The sequence below is a fragment of the Falco peregrinus genome, chromosome 1 (genome assembly GCF_023634155.1).
Source record: "Falco peregrinus isolate bFalPer1 chromosome 1, bFalPer1.pri, whole genome shotgun sequence".
In the NCBI taxonomy this organism is placed as follows: domain Eukaryota; kingdom Metazoa; phylum Chordata; class Aves; order Falconiformes; family Falconidae; genus Falco; species Falco peregrinus.
Window position 1 is genome coordinate 15706765 of NC_073721.1, and position 16235 is coordinate 15722999.

Consider the following 16235-nt stretch of genomic DNA (forward strand, 5'->3'; position numbering starts at 1 on the left):
CCCTGAGTCAAAGTTGCAAGGGTTGTAAACTGCTGACAGACAAATAATCACTCTGCAGATAGTCATCCTCTGCTGATTTACAGTTCACGCAGACCTGGCGCCTTCAACTAGTAATCATGGGAGCCACATTCAAAACAAAGGCAGGCAGGAGCTCTTCACCCAGTGGGTACCAGTAAGGCTGAACATGGCAACATATGTGGTGAATGTTGAAAGCTTAAGTAGATCCAAGGGGAGATGGAGGCTGGAAAAGCTTATGCAACAGAAATGCATTGAGGATAAATACGTAGAAAGCATCCATCTCAGGAGGTTGTTATGCTGAAAGCAAGTGGCATTTGGGAGAGTACCGGAGGAAATCGGCATATATGTCCACTCTCCTCCTTCCCTGAGCATCCTCTGCGGTCACTGCTGGGACACAACATATGGGACTAAACGGATTTGGTATCACCTCCTTACCTTCTTATGCCTTGTAAGTAATCTCTTTTAAAATCTAGTAAATCAGCATGATATAACATGCTCAAAGTAAGTGTTATAAAAAGAGTGACAATTTAAAAATTTGCTTATGGAAAAAGTAAGAACTATCTTAGAGAAGGCAGAGAGATGCAATGAAAAGGATGACTGCTAAAAAAGTACTTGAGAAATAAGAGTAATGTAATATCCTCATTTCAGGTAATGTACGTTTCATAGTTTTCAATTCCAGTTACATATACGCATCACTTTGATTAAAAACAGAAACACAAGAGATAAAGAACACAAAAATATTATGCACCAGACATAATGTAAACTACTTCTGAAATACCTATATTAAGAATGAAACACGATAAATATACACTTCTAAAGACAAGTATGCCTGAGGCCAAATCAACTATTACTTTTTCTTTTAAATATATTTGTGTGCGTGTGTGTGTACAAACACATGTTCTTACAGAACAGCAGAACAGCAGCCTCAGCACTGCTCTTGGAGGTAAAAGCAGAGTGAAGAGGCTTGCTTACACGCACACACAGACACCGTTATACAAAGGTGCTCACCTATCATCCAAGCGATCTAGCAGGCTACCACCTATTCTCCGTCCCGACGTCGGTGGCTCGGTGACACTAGACGAGTCAGGCTGCCAACCTGTAATTGAAGACATTTCCTGTTCTGCTTGCTGAACACCTTTAAGAATTGACCATACTCTTTCCTCCGTCATCTCCTCAGACTCAGCTCCTTCTTCCAGATGAATGTCCTCAAACAGAGATTTAAGCTTTTCTTCCGTCATCTCCTCATCAGTACCAGACTTTTCTCTCTCAGGCTGTTCAGTCCTTACTCCTGTTTTACTAGTCTCTTCACTCTGCCTTTGTTTAGCATCTTTTGATATCCCGCCATAACTACCAAGATACCGTGGAAAATCCTTAAGGTCCGCTTCCTCCAACTGGCTCTCGCCTATGGAAATATCTTTAGGTGTTCCTTCTCTAGGCACTGAGAAATCAAGCTTGCTGTCGTCCAGTGAAGTGTCTTCTTCAGTCACCACTGGCGGTGCTGCTGCTGTACCATCTACGTGTCCCTGGGAGGTCACTAACACGTCACTCAGTCTACTGGGAGTTCTAAGGGGTGACTCTAGGCTAGAGGTGTCGCTAAGGAAATCGTCCTGGTGGAAAGGGGTGGGAGGCACAAAACGCAACCCAGTGGGAGTTTCCAGTTCCACTTGAATGTTGGGATAACCTAAGGAAGACAGCACATTTGGACTGACTGGGATGAAGCGTGGAGCGACAAATAAGCAAATGTCAAATGATTCATGAGTTACATAAAGTATGAAACATATGAGGAGGTGCAGGTGTACAAGAACAAATGCAGTTCTGATGGATTTCTTTACTTTGTCCTAAATAGATGGAATGAAAAATGAGTACTGCCAGCAAATAGGACAATGAAGCCAGTACTTTGGACTATTTTGTAAAAATTTCAGCAATTGTTTTTGCAGCCATTTTAACATTTTTAAACTATAGCAGACTGTCTTATGAGCATGCAATAAACCAAATGTGGACAAGGGTGGTTGTCCCTTTATATCCAGTACAATCTCTTGCAGTCATATTGTGTATATCTTTCTTTCCCAGTTTTTATTTATTTAGATTTGGAAGCTTAATAAATAAATTTTAAAGACAGAAGTAGATCATAACATAGGACAGCCACTTTTTTGTCAGTAGGCATTATTTCTAAAACAGGACCACATTTTTAAATATAGTTTTATATGAAAATACACAATACCAGAAATGCAATGTTACTAATATATATGTCTCCAATTTAATCATAATTAATTATAATTAATTATAATTATATTAATAATTATAATATAATATAATATATTATATATAATAATATAATTAATCATAATTAATCCAATTAATAATCATTCATTCCAAGAATGGAATATTTAAAAAGTGAGGAACAGAAATGGATCCTAATGAGGATACTAAAAAATAGTAAATCTAAATACACAGCAGGATAAAAAACTAAAAAAGGAAGTGAATAAAGGAGTAAAATTACACAAACACAACAAGGGAGAGCTATATGAATATTTCAGGTACAGTAAAGTTATACAGGTGAGAGGACTGTGGTGAGTAAGGAGATCTTGGTGATCTTGGAGAGTGAGGTGATCTTGGTGACATGGGTACAATCAGATACACTGATCAAATAGAGAGAGAAAAGAAAAGAAAAATTGATGAAAACACAGTAAAAACCATACAAAAGGATTAAACTGAACAGACATATGAAAACGATAAAAAAATCTGAAGTTTGCATTCCAGCAAATAATAGGTTGGGTAGCCTACGAAAGGGAGGAAATGCATGCTGTGGGGTTAACTTGACGTTGTGCTGCCTGCAAAGGGAGGTGCATTAACAGGGTTTGATTTTTTTTTGTTTGTTTGTTTCCTGAACCAGCTGAGAGAAAGGTAAAGGTGGTCTGGTCTTGGTGAGGAAAGAAAGCTTGAGGAAGGTTCAGAGAAGAGGAGAGACAGAAAGCAACTGCAGAGAAGCGTATTTTTTTCATAGAAACATTGATGCTACTATTAAAAGGCACAAGCAACATTTCAAGAGCAATTTTCTTAAAATGTCAACAGAAAGTTATTTCTGTAATGCAATGATTCAATGACCGGCAATGCTGCTCAATAATGGAGGTACACTGAGCTTATATGCTCTAAATAAAAAAAAAAAAAATCCTACCAAAATACAGAGAAAGCCCAATAAATACTTAAACAAATTACAAAACCCAAAGGAAATGCTACTTACAAAAGAAAAGTCTTATTTAAGGAGCTATACTACATGTGATACAAATCAAAGCAGAAGCAACCCAGGGCCTGTTAACTAATATTTAAAAGAAGAAAAAACAGTATCTAGCATCTCCAACATGCTGATCAATAAGTATACCTATGGCAATTCTATTTTACAAACAGAACTTCATTTATCCTTTTAATCTCTCTCAAAATTAACTTGCACAATTCTGTTCTGAGTTGGTAGAGCCTTCATGTGGAAATAATTACATAATTTTACCCATTAATAGACTGGAAAAGATACTCTCTCATGCACTAATAAACCGTTTTCCTATTTTTCCACTGCCACTGTAGAAATGGTCCAAGTGAAAATTACAAAGTAATGGATGTCCACCTGTCTCAAAGAGGCTTGGTAATAAACTGCACATTAATTTACTCTGTGCACTTACTAAGCACTTTTCTTTTTCCCCTTGTTCTTCCTTCTTTTTTTTTCTTCAGAGAATTCTTAAGAATTCTTGCTCTTACTTACTTAGACAGAAAGTCAAAGAATATACATATATTTCCAGGTAACTTGAAAAGTATGTAATACCAAGTACATTAAAAATATACATGGGCAAGCCTCAAAGATGAGCTATTGCTGGAGAAAAACATTAAAGTACTGTCAACGGAGGCTGGTGGGAACAAGCTTACTCAGGCATATGTTTGCGGGATCCTGCTTATTCTTTGAGATACTAATGTGAAACCTGTTTATCATACCATGAGCATGCTTTAGCAGAGGAAAAACCCTTACCATTAAACTCGATTATTTTTGTAGCACTTACTGTCTTTCTTGAAGGACTACTTTATACAACATCATTGTATTATTGGACATGTCACTGAACTAAATATGACCATGGAATTCAATTACCATCAATGGGATCATGAAAAACGTTATTTTCATCTGCAAAACTTCTGGTGCCTGAAATATTTCCGTAATCAAATATTGGTCCTTCCAACAGTGTCACGATATCTATTCGATTAATTTTTGTCAATACAGAAGTTAAGGCATCAGCTGAAAAACAAACAGAACATGTCAGAAAAAAGTTCAGTGTTGCACAATTGTGTAATCGTTTTTCTCAGTTACATTCACATTGCATTAACCATGGATTGCTGGCATGCGTTTCTGTCCCACTGCCTTTGGTGCTAGCAAACCCCATCATTTGTCCAAGTGGTCGTTCTGCTGCCTACTTACTCAAGATATAAATCTATTAAGAGCCTTCCCTCCCCCCCAAGCATTATTATATTACAACACAAAAGGCACAAAGAGTAAGGTCAGAGAGTTCTTTAAGAACATATTTACTTACTACTGAAACAAAATATCCTTTACTGGAGCGTAAAAAGAGTGTAAAGCTACTTTCACCATTCTGTTTCGAGGAACAACAGAATAGGTAGCCATGTAGGTATTAATGCAATACATCCTGAAATCTCATTTACAGTAATCTTGTTGCAAGAACAGAGTAATACTGGAAATTACTTTAACAGTGGAAGAGATCAAAGCAGACTCAAATACTGTGTAGGAGTGTGTAGATTAGAGAACGGTAACAAACACCACTGACCTACACAAAAACTAAAACCTCTCTTTCAATTTGAGCAATTCAAGTGAAATGCACAGCTAAAACCAACAGGATCAGCGCAGAATCAGTGTCTCCATCACTTCTCGCAGAAGGAGGCTTAGCCTTTTCTTAAGACCTGCAGTACGGTGAAGCTACCTAACTTAACTTTTCCGTGTTCCATGTTCCTTGCTATTAGAAAGTTTTCCTCAATATTTTCTTTGCTGGAACTTAAGTTCATTACTTATCCCACCAGTTATGGACATGGAGAACAGATTATTTCCTTCTGCATGTATACTGAATAAATACGACATGTTTCTGACTTCTGGTAAAAATATAACTGAAACGTCTTTTTTTTTTCCTTCCCATCAGTGGTTTGCAAAAGACATAATGTTTTCTTCAATTTAACTTACTTAGATGAGGCAACAGATGAAATGGGCTATAACTTATAAACAACAACAGTAACTACTTGAACTTACTTGTAGCATTTTTCCCATCTCTGGTAACCCATTTCTTTAATAACATGAAGCTTTGAGCAATAAGAGAATTTGGGTTTTCTACTCGGATTTGATTTATTTCATCCACAGAAAAATTCAGTTCTCTTGCCAGTTCTATAAAGACAAAAAAAAAAAAAAAAAGGCAAGCAAGAAAAGAAACTAACAACAAAAGCACCAAACAAAGCACAAATCCCTCAATCACCCTGTCAGGCTTAAAAATATTACCTTTCTTAGATCACACAGATGTCAACAAAACTACCTGACACAAACTTTGCGGATAACGATGAACATGGCATTATATACTCACACTTCAATTTCCTAAGACAGACATAATTTTGAAATTCAGTCATCTCTGTGAGCTATTATTGTATTTATACTCAGCAAGCCACTTAAACACGGTGAAAAAAACCTCTGTGGAGACTGCCTCATCGCTGCTATTTTATCCATCCTGGGTTTTCTGGTGATGCTTACTCTTTGTGAGCTTGCTGTGCAGCTCAGCACTAGTGCTGTCGTCACCTGCGCCCAGGAAGAGCTGGCTGCTGCAGCTGTAAGGCTGTGAAGGGCCAGCTCTGCCCACCAGTATACCAACCTGCTGGGGCACTGCTGGGCTCCCTGGAACCGCCAGGGCTTTGGGGAATGGCTCCCCAGACACAGAGGCAGCCCTGAGCCTGACTCCTCGGGTAAGCATCTTGAGAGGAAAGCCATTTTAGCTGTTTTCCCTATGAGTTTCTGTTTGATTTACGGCAAGACCCGTGGGGTAATTTCCTATTAGGCACCTTTGCCCAGTAATGTATTGCAGGTTTTGGGAGGTTGCGCCCACTGTGAGTCTGGGAGAGCCTGACGCAGCCTTTCTGCAGATTTCGGTAAAAGACTACTTCTGCAAATGTTCTAGCGAAGACTAATTTCAATATTAAAGCAGAAAAGCTTACCTGTCCAGCTAAGTCCTAGGTGATCAGCTACAATTGCCATCCTTATATCTGTCCGTTCACATGGACTCTGTGGACCTGTGATTTACAATTTGTCGATTAAAAAGGTTTTGCACAGAAAACCACAATACTGGACAATAGCTTATTATAAATAATAGCTTTAATTTGACTAAGTTGCCAGTGCTTATATTTTTTACTAGAATGGTTGTGTGTCCTAATAACCTACAAAGCAACTTTTTTTCATAGCTTTTAGATTTTCACCTGTGTAAAGCCAAATGTCAAACTACATGATGTCGTGTAATGAAACCAAACATGCTGACAATATAGCTGTTAGACTGTACACAAGTTGTTCGATTACTGGTGGAAACCACCAAGACCAGATTATCATCTGTTTTCTCTAATTTGACAGAACAAATTTGCTGTCACAAAAGAAATCTTTCAATTTCTGAATTACATCAATTTTTGAGTTACATGAATGTCTTTGGCATGCTTCACTAGCTTTCTACAGTACAGGCTTTGTTTGAAGGAAGAAAGAAGAGTATAAGACAGCACATACAGATGACAATGACAGAATGAAAACTACAGTTAAGTCACTCCACAGGCAATCACAACAGTTCATGCACTAGGATCAACAAGTTGAAAGTTTTACAAACTAGGCTTGATCTCCACGAGGTGAGCCATGAGAGCTCCAGAAACCTGACTGCCTTCATTCTCACCAGTCCTCTTACTCCTCCTCCTCTCACTGTCGGCCTTTTCAATCTTTGATTTTATAGATGCTGCCTCTGTTCTCATGTCTCTAGCAGACTTCGATGTAATGGAAGGCTGGTAAACTTGAGTAGCTTCTGATAAGGATGTGTTCCTTGATGTACTGTCTTCTTCATCATCAGAGACCTCTGACTGCATCTTTTTCTCTTCATCAGATAGACGATCCACAAGCTTTAATGTCTCACCACTAATTCCCTTAAAATATTCAATAGAATGTTTACATACCTCCCTAAGCTGATTTTTCCTTACTTTAACTGTTGTCATGGTGACGGAGGTAGATCTTACCTTTACTGGTAATTTAGAAGGAAGCGGTTTTGGTTTTTCTTTCTCTACCTGCTCTTGTTTTGGCAGGGCTGGAGTTCTTCTAGCTAGGTTACTCCTATGTGTATTTTTTACAGGAATCCTAGACCTTGCTTCTAGACAGGGAGAAGAATTATTTTGTTTTGCTTTGTCAGGCTTACTAGCCCCTCTCACTTTACTCCCTGTATTGCTTTGGAGATTATTTTGTGAAAAGACTTCTTTCACTGAGCTGGCCTTTACAGGAAGCTTTGATTTTCCTCTAGCCCCTACTAATTCTGTTGACTTTTGCTGCTCTCCATGTGGTTTTTGCTTATCTCTTACTCTGTGTCCTTGTGTTGTCCCTGTACCTTTTCCTGAAGTGCTTTTCGCTTGATTAGCTTTCTGGAGGGAACATTTTGGTTCCAAATGTTCTTTTAGCACTACATTACAGGTAATATCATCTGTAGGGACAGCAGATGAATCCAAATTGTTGTTGTTATTAAAATTATCTTTTGGAAAATCAGTGTTTTCTGTTTGCCTACAGCTTGTCTGGCTAGAAGCTGAACTCGCAATCACTGCTACAGTTTCATTTTCTAATCCCTGACCACTTGGCATCACAGCTTCTATCTTATCTGTCACTTCGCCAGGGCCATCTTTCTTCAGAGTCATGGTGGAAGCAGAAATTCCCATTTTAATTGGTGTGCGCAATTTGGGATCAACTTTAGAAGCATTTACCGCTGCCGATGATTTTTCCAGTGAGTTACTACCAAGTGTTTGTTCCATGCAATCTCCACTGGCCTGGATGATGGGCTTATGTTCAACTGCTGTTGTTTCTACTGGTCTCTCTAGGTTTGTTTCTACAGTGTTGTCCCCTGCCTGTGGCTGTGTGATGGCAGTGACTGTACTTTTATCCCCTTCCCCCTTGTCCCCTGACTTCCCTTCAGAAGTATGCTCACCAATCTGAAAAAATTGGAGTCTTTCTTCAACAAAATCCCTCTTGCTCATGTCAATTGCACCACTGCGAGTCATCTCAAACATCTTCCCTTCATGAAATGGGAAGGGGTTGGGCTCGCTAGTTGGCGTACTTTCATCTGTTGGAGTTCTGGCTGGAGTTGTATCAGGTGTTGTTGCTTGAGATCTGTCTTCCACTGCCAGACCAAATGGCTTAGCCTCATCATCCCTTGATTTAGTCTCAAACACTTCATCGTCACCTCGATTATTGGACCACGGATCAAAGTCAAGACTCTTGGTGGCCACCGTTTTGAAAGGTGTTGCAAATTCTTCGTCTACTTTGTAACTGAAATACGTATCAGGAAATACAGTCCTGTCAGGGTGTCTTCCTTCCAAAGTGAAAAACTGTGCCCCTGACTTCTGTTCGCTCTTATCTCCGGCTTTTTCTGAAGCTGGACCCTTCGAAGGTGCCTTGTCTTCTTCAGGGCCTACCTTGCCTTCCTCCTCAATGACTTCAAGCTTACTCTGGCTAAAGCAGCGATCAGTCTGCTTTAGAATGCCTTCTGTAGTCCATACATCCTTTTTGGTTTCAACTGCCGGACCTGCAAGTTTAGAATCACTCTCAGTTAAACCATCATCTTCATCTTGCAAATCATAACCGTCAAGAGAGTCAATCTCTGTTGCATCGGTATCATGGGAGAATTCTGCAGTGGTTGCTATGGAACACTCTGTGACAGACTGGTCATTGTTACTCCCATTTTGCACTACATCATTCTGGGGTGATTCAAGCCCAACATCAAACTCATTAGGTTTCCCAGAAGTGGGATGTCCTAACTCTTTCTGTTTCTCAATCTTTTCAGGGCCTCTGGGTTTTGAGGTTTCTTTATGGTCATCTTCCAGTTCTTTCAGTTTGAATGTATACTTTTTAAGTGGGACAGGTTGATAGAGAGATTCATCATCACTGGAGTCACTGACATCTGCTCCTGGTGGCACAGGAGATGGTGGCTGTACTCTTATTACGGGTTCAGCCAGCTGGCATTTGTCATGTTCATCTTGCAAGTTCACTTCTGTCATCTCCATTTCACTTTCAGTGGAATAACGAGGCTTCTTTTCTGACTCGCCTTGATCTGCATCCAGTGGAGGAGGAGGAGGGAATTCAATGTAGGCAACTCTGTTACCTTTGGGTCTTTTGTTAGAGTCCTTATTTATATGGTTAGGTAACACTTTGTCAGTATGTGGTTCCTCAATCTCTGCCTGTTTTACAGATGTTGACTTAGCCTCTGCTTCCTCCTCTGATTCCTCAGATACCTCAGGTATAGGACTGGGTTTGCCTGGGATATAAGCTATTAGTGAGTCGGGTGTTTTAGATGTAAACTCGTAACTCACTTCCTCCGAACTCGGTGTTTCTGGTGTTAAAGGGCTTTTACCAGAGCTATCTATAAAGGACACTTGCTCTAGTGTGTCATCTTCTGGACTACCTTGTGGAGAAGGAGGTTGCTTTTGCTGTCTAGCTGTGTAAAATGTCCCCCTTGTCTCTTGTACTGTCTTACTCTCCTGACTGACAATTTTTTTAATATTTCCTTGTTGCACCTCTTTCTCATATTGCTTTCCTACTTGAACAAAACTGACATAAACAGGCAAGGTCTTAATTTCTTTTACTCCCTCAGTGCTTGCTAGTGGTGCAACTTTATCCAAGTAATCGCTGGCACCGGGGTCAACTAACTCACTTGAAGGAAATTCCTTTCCCGGACTACATTCTAAAGAATCTGGCGATTTGCTAGGGGATAGCTCCATTTCCTCAATGGGAGGAGTTAGACCTATTGAGCTCTGCTGCTTGGTAACTTTTCTGATTTCTGAACACTTTATTTTTTCGTCTTCCATATAATCAATCTGCCTCTCAACTTTCTCCTTAATCACAGCTGATTGGGATACTTTAGCTGAAAGTTCATAGACACCATCAAGCATGGTTCTCTTCTCCTCAACAATTCTGACTGGAATATGGGACACAGCAATTTCTTCTTTTCTTTTGGATATTTTATCAGCCACTTCACCATTACGTTCTCCCTCCCTGACAACAAATTCTCTGTATAAAACCCTTTTTGAGGGAGATTTGACAGTCAGTTCCTTCACTTCTTCTGAATGAATTCCATTTGCTGCCAGTTTGTGCTCTGTCACAGTGGCAAATTCACTTTTTTTGTCAGTTTTAGTTTCAGCATGATCCACATGGTTTTCTTTTACTGTATCTGGAACCAGCACATGTGACAGTTTTTCTTTTTGTGTTTGATGATTAGAAGTTCCAGGACTTTCCCATGTCCTATAGATCTTTTTGTCCCAGTGTCCCTTCGCCGTTGAGTCTGAGCCGTACACCAGGTCTTTCGCCTGTGGTTCTGAAAAGTATTCTGGCACCACACCTTTACTCATGTCAGGTCGTTTTTGTGCATCTGAAGCACGGAAGTCTTCGATAGCTTTTGCTTTACCTGGAACAAAATCTTCCTGTATTTTCACCTCTTTCTGTAAGGCTGTGCTCCCATCAATGACCTCTACTTGCTTTGCGTGTTTCTCTCTGGAATAAAACTGATACACTGGTAACTTACTTTCTTGCGATTTCTTTACTGGAATTTTGGACTGACCATCCAGCTTTTTTTCTTCTTGAGTCACGTCCTTACTCCTTGGACTTATACTTTGTTCAAATTTAAGCCTAATGGAACTGAGCTTTGATTGCTTCAGCTGAAATCCAGTCTGTGAAACCTCAGGTACTCCAGTCTGCTGAGCACTTCCTTTGTGTTCCATAGTTTGTTTAGAGTCCTCTGCAGGTTGCACAAATATCCTTTTTTCAGGACTGCTGGGCAAACTGGATGCCTTTCTTTCATCCACCTTGGGAAAACATTTCCCATCATGTGCATACTGCTTCACCTTACTCCATTCGTCACCGGACGACGGTAATTCAGAGAGCAGAACCTTCTCAGGGCTGCTGCTGGCAGAGCTCTGGCTAGAATGTATTTCTTTGCCATTTTTTTTATGCTGCTTTTTCTCTGGAGACTGTAGCTCATCGTTCAACTTCTCTGTTTTATCCCGAAAAAACTGTGATACTTCAGTCAGTTTTTCTTCTGCCTCTTTAACAGTCCTGTCCACCCTGTCTTCATACATCAACTTTTCTCTACCTCTGTCTAATCTGTCCTCAGTAAAGCGCATCCACATCGCATGTTTTGGACTACTAACATCTCCAGTGTAGTGTAACACTGTCACTTTATCATAATGATCATCTTTAGACATTTTACCTACACCATTTTCAGATACATCTTTATAGATTTTGGAGAGAATCTCTTTTTTGGGGGCAGTAGCTACTTTTTCTCTGCATCGTTTATCAGACCCCTGTAACTCTGCACTAAGGGGTAGAGCATGGTCAGTAACTGACTCCTCAGTATCAGAATGAGACACATCTAGCTTTTCTGAAAGAAGCATTTTCTCAGCAAACCTGTAAGACTCCCCTCTTAGTTCTGACAACTCATCATCATGGTATTCTATTGAGTGCTGACTCAAAAGCTTCAGTGTTTTGTAAGAGTCATCAGACATGAGTTGAGCAGAACTAGGGCGACTGTCTTCTTCCTGGGACACAGGAGTGTTAACTCTAGAGGATTCCAGATAAGAAGGAAGTGACTCTTCGGCCGTGAGCTCCTCTTCTTCTTGCTGACCTTGTTCATCTGAACAAGGAAAAGCATCATGTTTTTCCAACTCTTTTAAGTTAATATCTCCCCGAGGTAAGTCTTTCTGATATACATACATTTCTTTTTCTGGATGCTTTTTTGTTTCTCTAATAATGACTTCAGTAGGTTCAGCCTGATTACCTTGTTCAATATGGACCTCTATTATTCGCTCCAGTTTGGGTTTCATTTTGCTGTCCTTCTCTGCATGTTGTGGTGAAGTTTCAGCAGACTTGCTAACATCGGAAGTTACTGATGATTTATGTTCAAACAGACCTGCCAGTTCTTTGGAAGGATCACGTCCAGACTGAAAGGCTTTCATTATGTCATGAACAGACATTGTTTCCTCAATCCTTTCAGACGTGCTTTCAGTGCATGGAGGTTTATGATAAACCATCCTAGTTGTTGTAGTGATATGCGTTTCTTCTTTTACTCGGACACCTTTACTAAGGACACACTTATGGTCATCTTCTTCGCTGCTGCTGGCCTTCATTTGAAAAGCTTTAACCTTCTCTTTAATAGATCCAGCAGGTTTTTGCTCCAGCTCCATAAATGTAGGGCTAGGCTTTGAGGCTGGTAGCTCCTCTGCTTTCTGCTCGGGAATTTCTTCAGACGATGGTTCGTAGCTGCGGATAACATGAACTACTTCAGTTCTCGTTTCTGTAATGACGGGAGGGATGGGTACGTCATGGAAAAGTGGTTTTGGCCCTGTGCTTTCAGCACTTTGTGGGGCAGAAGGTGTCTTTTCACTCCTCGTTTCAAAGCCACTGTCAGATAAGGGACTTTTATCTTGATCATGTTGAGAAAAGTCATCTGGAGACTCTAAAATAGTATCTGTTCCAAAAAAGGAATCTGCAATTTTACATAGCTCCTTTTCTGATGTTGAAGGCCTCATGGAGGCTGGAGGCATTTTAAGTTTATGTTCCTGCAAAGCAATAGCTGGTTTTAAAATGCGTTTTTGTCTCTCTTCACCTTCTTTTTTCCCCTCTTCAAACTTGTACTTTATGTTTGTTAATGAACTGCTACCAATATCATTTGCTAAGTAATCAATAACTTTTGACAAGCTATAATCCTTTTCCGACATGGTTTTAGTTTTAATTTGGACCTTCTCTGGAACAGACATAGGAGGGCTTGTCAAAGCTTGCTGTCTCGCTTCATCAATCTCCTCTGTACTGAACTCTACCCAGTCATCCTCGGACAGGTGTCCTTGATCACTTTTGGATACTTTAGCCGACCCTTTACTCTCTAAACACACATCTTTTTTCAGAATCTCACTAACTTTTACTAAGTCCTCTTTTACTTTCTCAACAATTTTAAAGGGCTCTTCATCATCAATTCTACCCTCTTTTGGTATCTCGGGTTGGAACGGTTTGTCCTCTGTGACATCTGTCTGCAATATTGCAGTCATTCTGATTAGATCCTCTTTCATTTCAGCAACATCTTTCAGTATCTCCTGACTGGAGGATAAAGAAGAGGGTGTGGACAATTTGAGAGCAGAGGGTGCTAAAAACAAGGATGATTTTATTGGAGATGAAGTTCGATTAAAGGGAGGCTGTGTGCGTGCCTCTGTAGTCAATGTTTTAATAGGTGACAGTAACGCAGCAGCTGATTTTGTAAGTGGAGACGACTCTGGGAGCTTCTTTAATGCTGGTTCAGACAAAACATTGACTACAGAATATACTGGCACTGTTATTGTTGATGAAGTTACTGATGAGGTAGTTGCAGATATTGACCCAAGGGCTGTGTACAAAGCACCTGCAGGAGGAGTTCTCATTGACTGGAAAGCTGATGGTGCTGAAGACACAAATGACCTGAGTGGAGAAAATGACATTGTTGTAGCTGTTGAAAACACTCTCTCAGCCGTGTCAGCAACTGCGTTAGCAGCACAACTTGCAGAATGTGCAGCTGCAGCAATCTTGTCTTGAAAAACGGCTGCAGCTTTGGATCCATTTATTAAGTTGGCAGAAGATGGGTATTTCAGAGGTGACACAGATCCATTAAGCAATGGTACATCTGTGTGCCCAGCTACATGTTTTGCTGGCGACGAGAGAGACGAGGCCATCATGACTTTAGAGGATGAAACAGCATCAACTGCTGACATAGCAGGTGACACCACTGACTTTAGAGGGGACGATAAAAGTGAAGATGCTGATGTGATGACCGACTTAAGTGGCAAACTTGAAGAGTACATGTTAATGTTGGATTTGGGGGATGCTGGAGGCGTCATGGTTATGGATGATCTCTCCAAGAGAGACCCTGCTGTAGTCACTGGAGATGTCCGAGAGGGGAATGTGGTAGTGGATGCCAGCCCTTTCAGACTAGCAGCTTCTGTGACTGCTGGAGCTCTGACGAAAGAGCCTGAAGTAACCTGTATATTGTAGGGAGGCTGCGAAACCACAGTTTTTATTGGTGAAGAGATTGTCCGAAATGATCTAATCGGAGATGCTACATCACTAACAGATTTAACTGAAGATGTGGTAGAAGCTCCTAATGTGGATTTGATTGGAGAAGCAGAAGAAACAGACCATATTGATTTTAATGGGGAAGCTGTAGGAGTGTTAGAGGAAGAGCTTGATAAGGAAGTGAAGCCTGATTTGGTTTGCCCAGGCACTGTAATTGGAGCTGTTGTCCACGACTGGTATGGCCGTGTTGGAAAGAATGGCTTGTATGAGTAAGTAGCAGGTAGGGATCTTGTTGCTCCTGCACTCCGTTCAACTGTTTCTTAAATTGTTAAATTAAAATCAAACATAAAAATCAACAAAAATGATTGAAAAACAGAGAGACCAGAGAAGAAAATAGGTCAGTAAACGTTGTAATATTACAAAAAGCAAGTACAATTGTTTGCGTGAGTTAGGATGAAGGAGGCAAAAGAAGATTTAAAAAAGGAAAGAAAAAAATAGGAATGAGCCATATACCGATGATTGGTCCAAACCAAAAAGCAACATGAAATTAAAGACAGAAAGCACATAGCAACCAAATCTGCAAAGAATGAAGAACAAAAAACACAAAGAAGGAATCCATAAGGTAAAAATAAAGCCACATCAAAATTACTTCTCTTACTTCCTATTGACTTTCTGATGTGCTATTTCTGAAATTTTCATATCAGTTCTATTTTGCCTGTTTAGGTACGTCTGCTTTGCGCAACTATTAGAATTATCCTTTTAATAATTTCAGTTGTTGTTGTTCTGTTCAGATATTGAACCTATACAAAATATAAACTTGCATAAAAGGACATTAGATAGCTAATTTTTTTTTAAACCGCTCAGAACTATTTCATGCAGAACCCAAAATTCCTTTAAGTGACAGGCAATTGATGTGCAAACTGTGAAGCAACTGGAATAAATTCAAATCTGTATCTCCCATGCACAATTCGGATATGCTTCACACTCATAAAGCCAATAAGAGCAAGAGCTTTTCTGAGTCAATATTGTAAAAAAAATAATAAAATTAAAGAAAGAAAAGGAACTTTTGCATTTGTTTCTCATGCAATATTCCTTTTGTTTGGTAAAAACTAAAGTAAAACTTTACATGAAATGATTGTAAGAAGCATATGTCATACATGAAATATGGAAAGTATGATATATGATAAACGTGAGCAAGCAAAGCAACTGAATCAGTTTTTATTCATGCACAATATATCATGTCAAAACGAGCACATAGATTAATACATTTTGTATGCTATATTAAGCACAAATATGTAAACCTTACAAGATCATTTCACAAGAGGCCATTAAAAGAAGAGTACACTTTTTCTACAAGATGTAGTGTCTTGGTACCTTTTGAGGAGATTTCTTGTATCAGCTCAAAGACAGACCTGTTCAACTTTACATTTCTCAAAAGGTAACATTAGAAAAGCAGTCAAAGAACAATGTATTATGCAAAAACTTCCTGGCAAGGACAAACCTGTTAACTGTTAGCATCCCCCAGAACACTCAGCTTGCTTATAAGCATTTCGAACAAAATCATCACCAACGACATTTTGCATCACAGGAGGTACTCATGCCAGAAGACAGTATTTCTGGGAATCCCATTACAGCATACATATCCTCTGATACAGCAATAACATTCAGGGAGTTGACACTGAAAGTAACTTAGAGGGCTTTTTTTTCTTTGAAGTTGGAATTAGAAGTGGAGCTAAAATATCCAAACAACTTATTCAACATACCTTTCACTGGAGTTACACTAATAATTTGTCAAACCTGCTTGATCTGTCTTATAGACAGACAGTAACTTACAGTTACTGAAAATTAAGTTACAGTTAAGTTAGTTACAGTTAAGAAGCTTAAC

General features: G+C 39.6%; 1 protein-coding gene across 18 annotated transcripts in view; it reads right to left on the reverse strand.

The window, feature by feature from the left end:
• Positions 1-16235, reverse strand: part of ANK3 (ankyrin 3) — a 374109-nt gene that overhangs the window by 20122 nt on the left and 337752 nt on the right. For 13 of the 18 annotated variants that reach the window (XM_055793683.1, XM_055793688.1, XM_055793692.1 and 10 more), the window contains 5 exons: positions 12093-14669; positions 6256-6330; positions 5309-5440; positions 4148-4291; positions 1027-1699 (listed from right to left, as the gene is read on the reverse strand). In XM_055793683.1, the coding sequence (XP_055649658.1) occupies positions 1027-1699; positions 4148-4291; positions 5309-5440; positions 6256-6330; positions 12093-14669 (3601 nt within the window). Of the gene's footprint in view, positions 1-1026; positions 1700-4147; positions 4292-5308; positions 5441-6255; positions 6331-6968; positions 14670-16235 lie in introns of all 18 variants that reach the window. The other 5 variants (XM_055793696.1, XM_055793697.1, XM_055793700.1 and 2 more) reach the window with 3 other exon arrangements.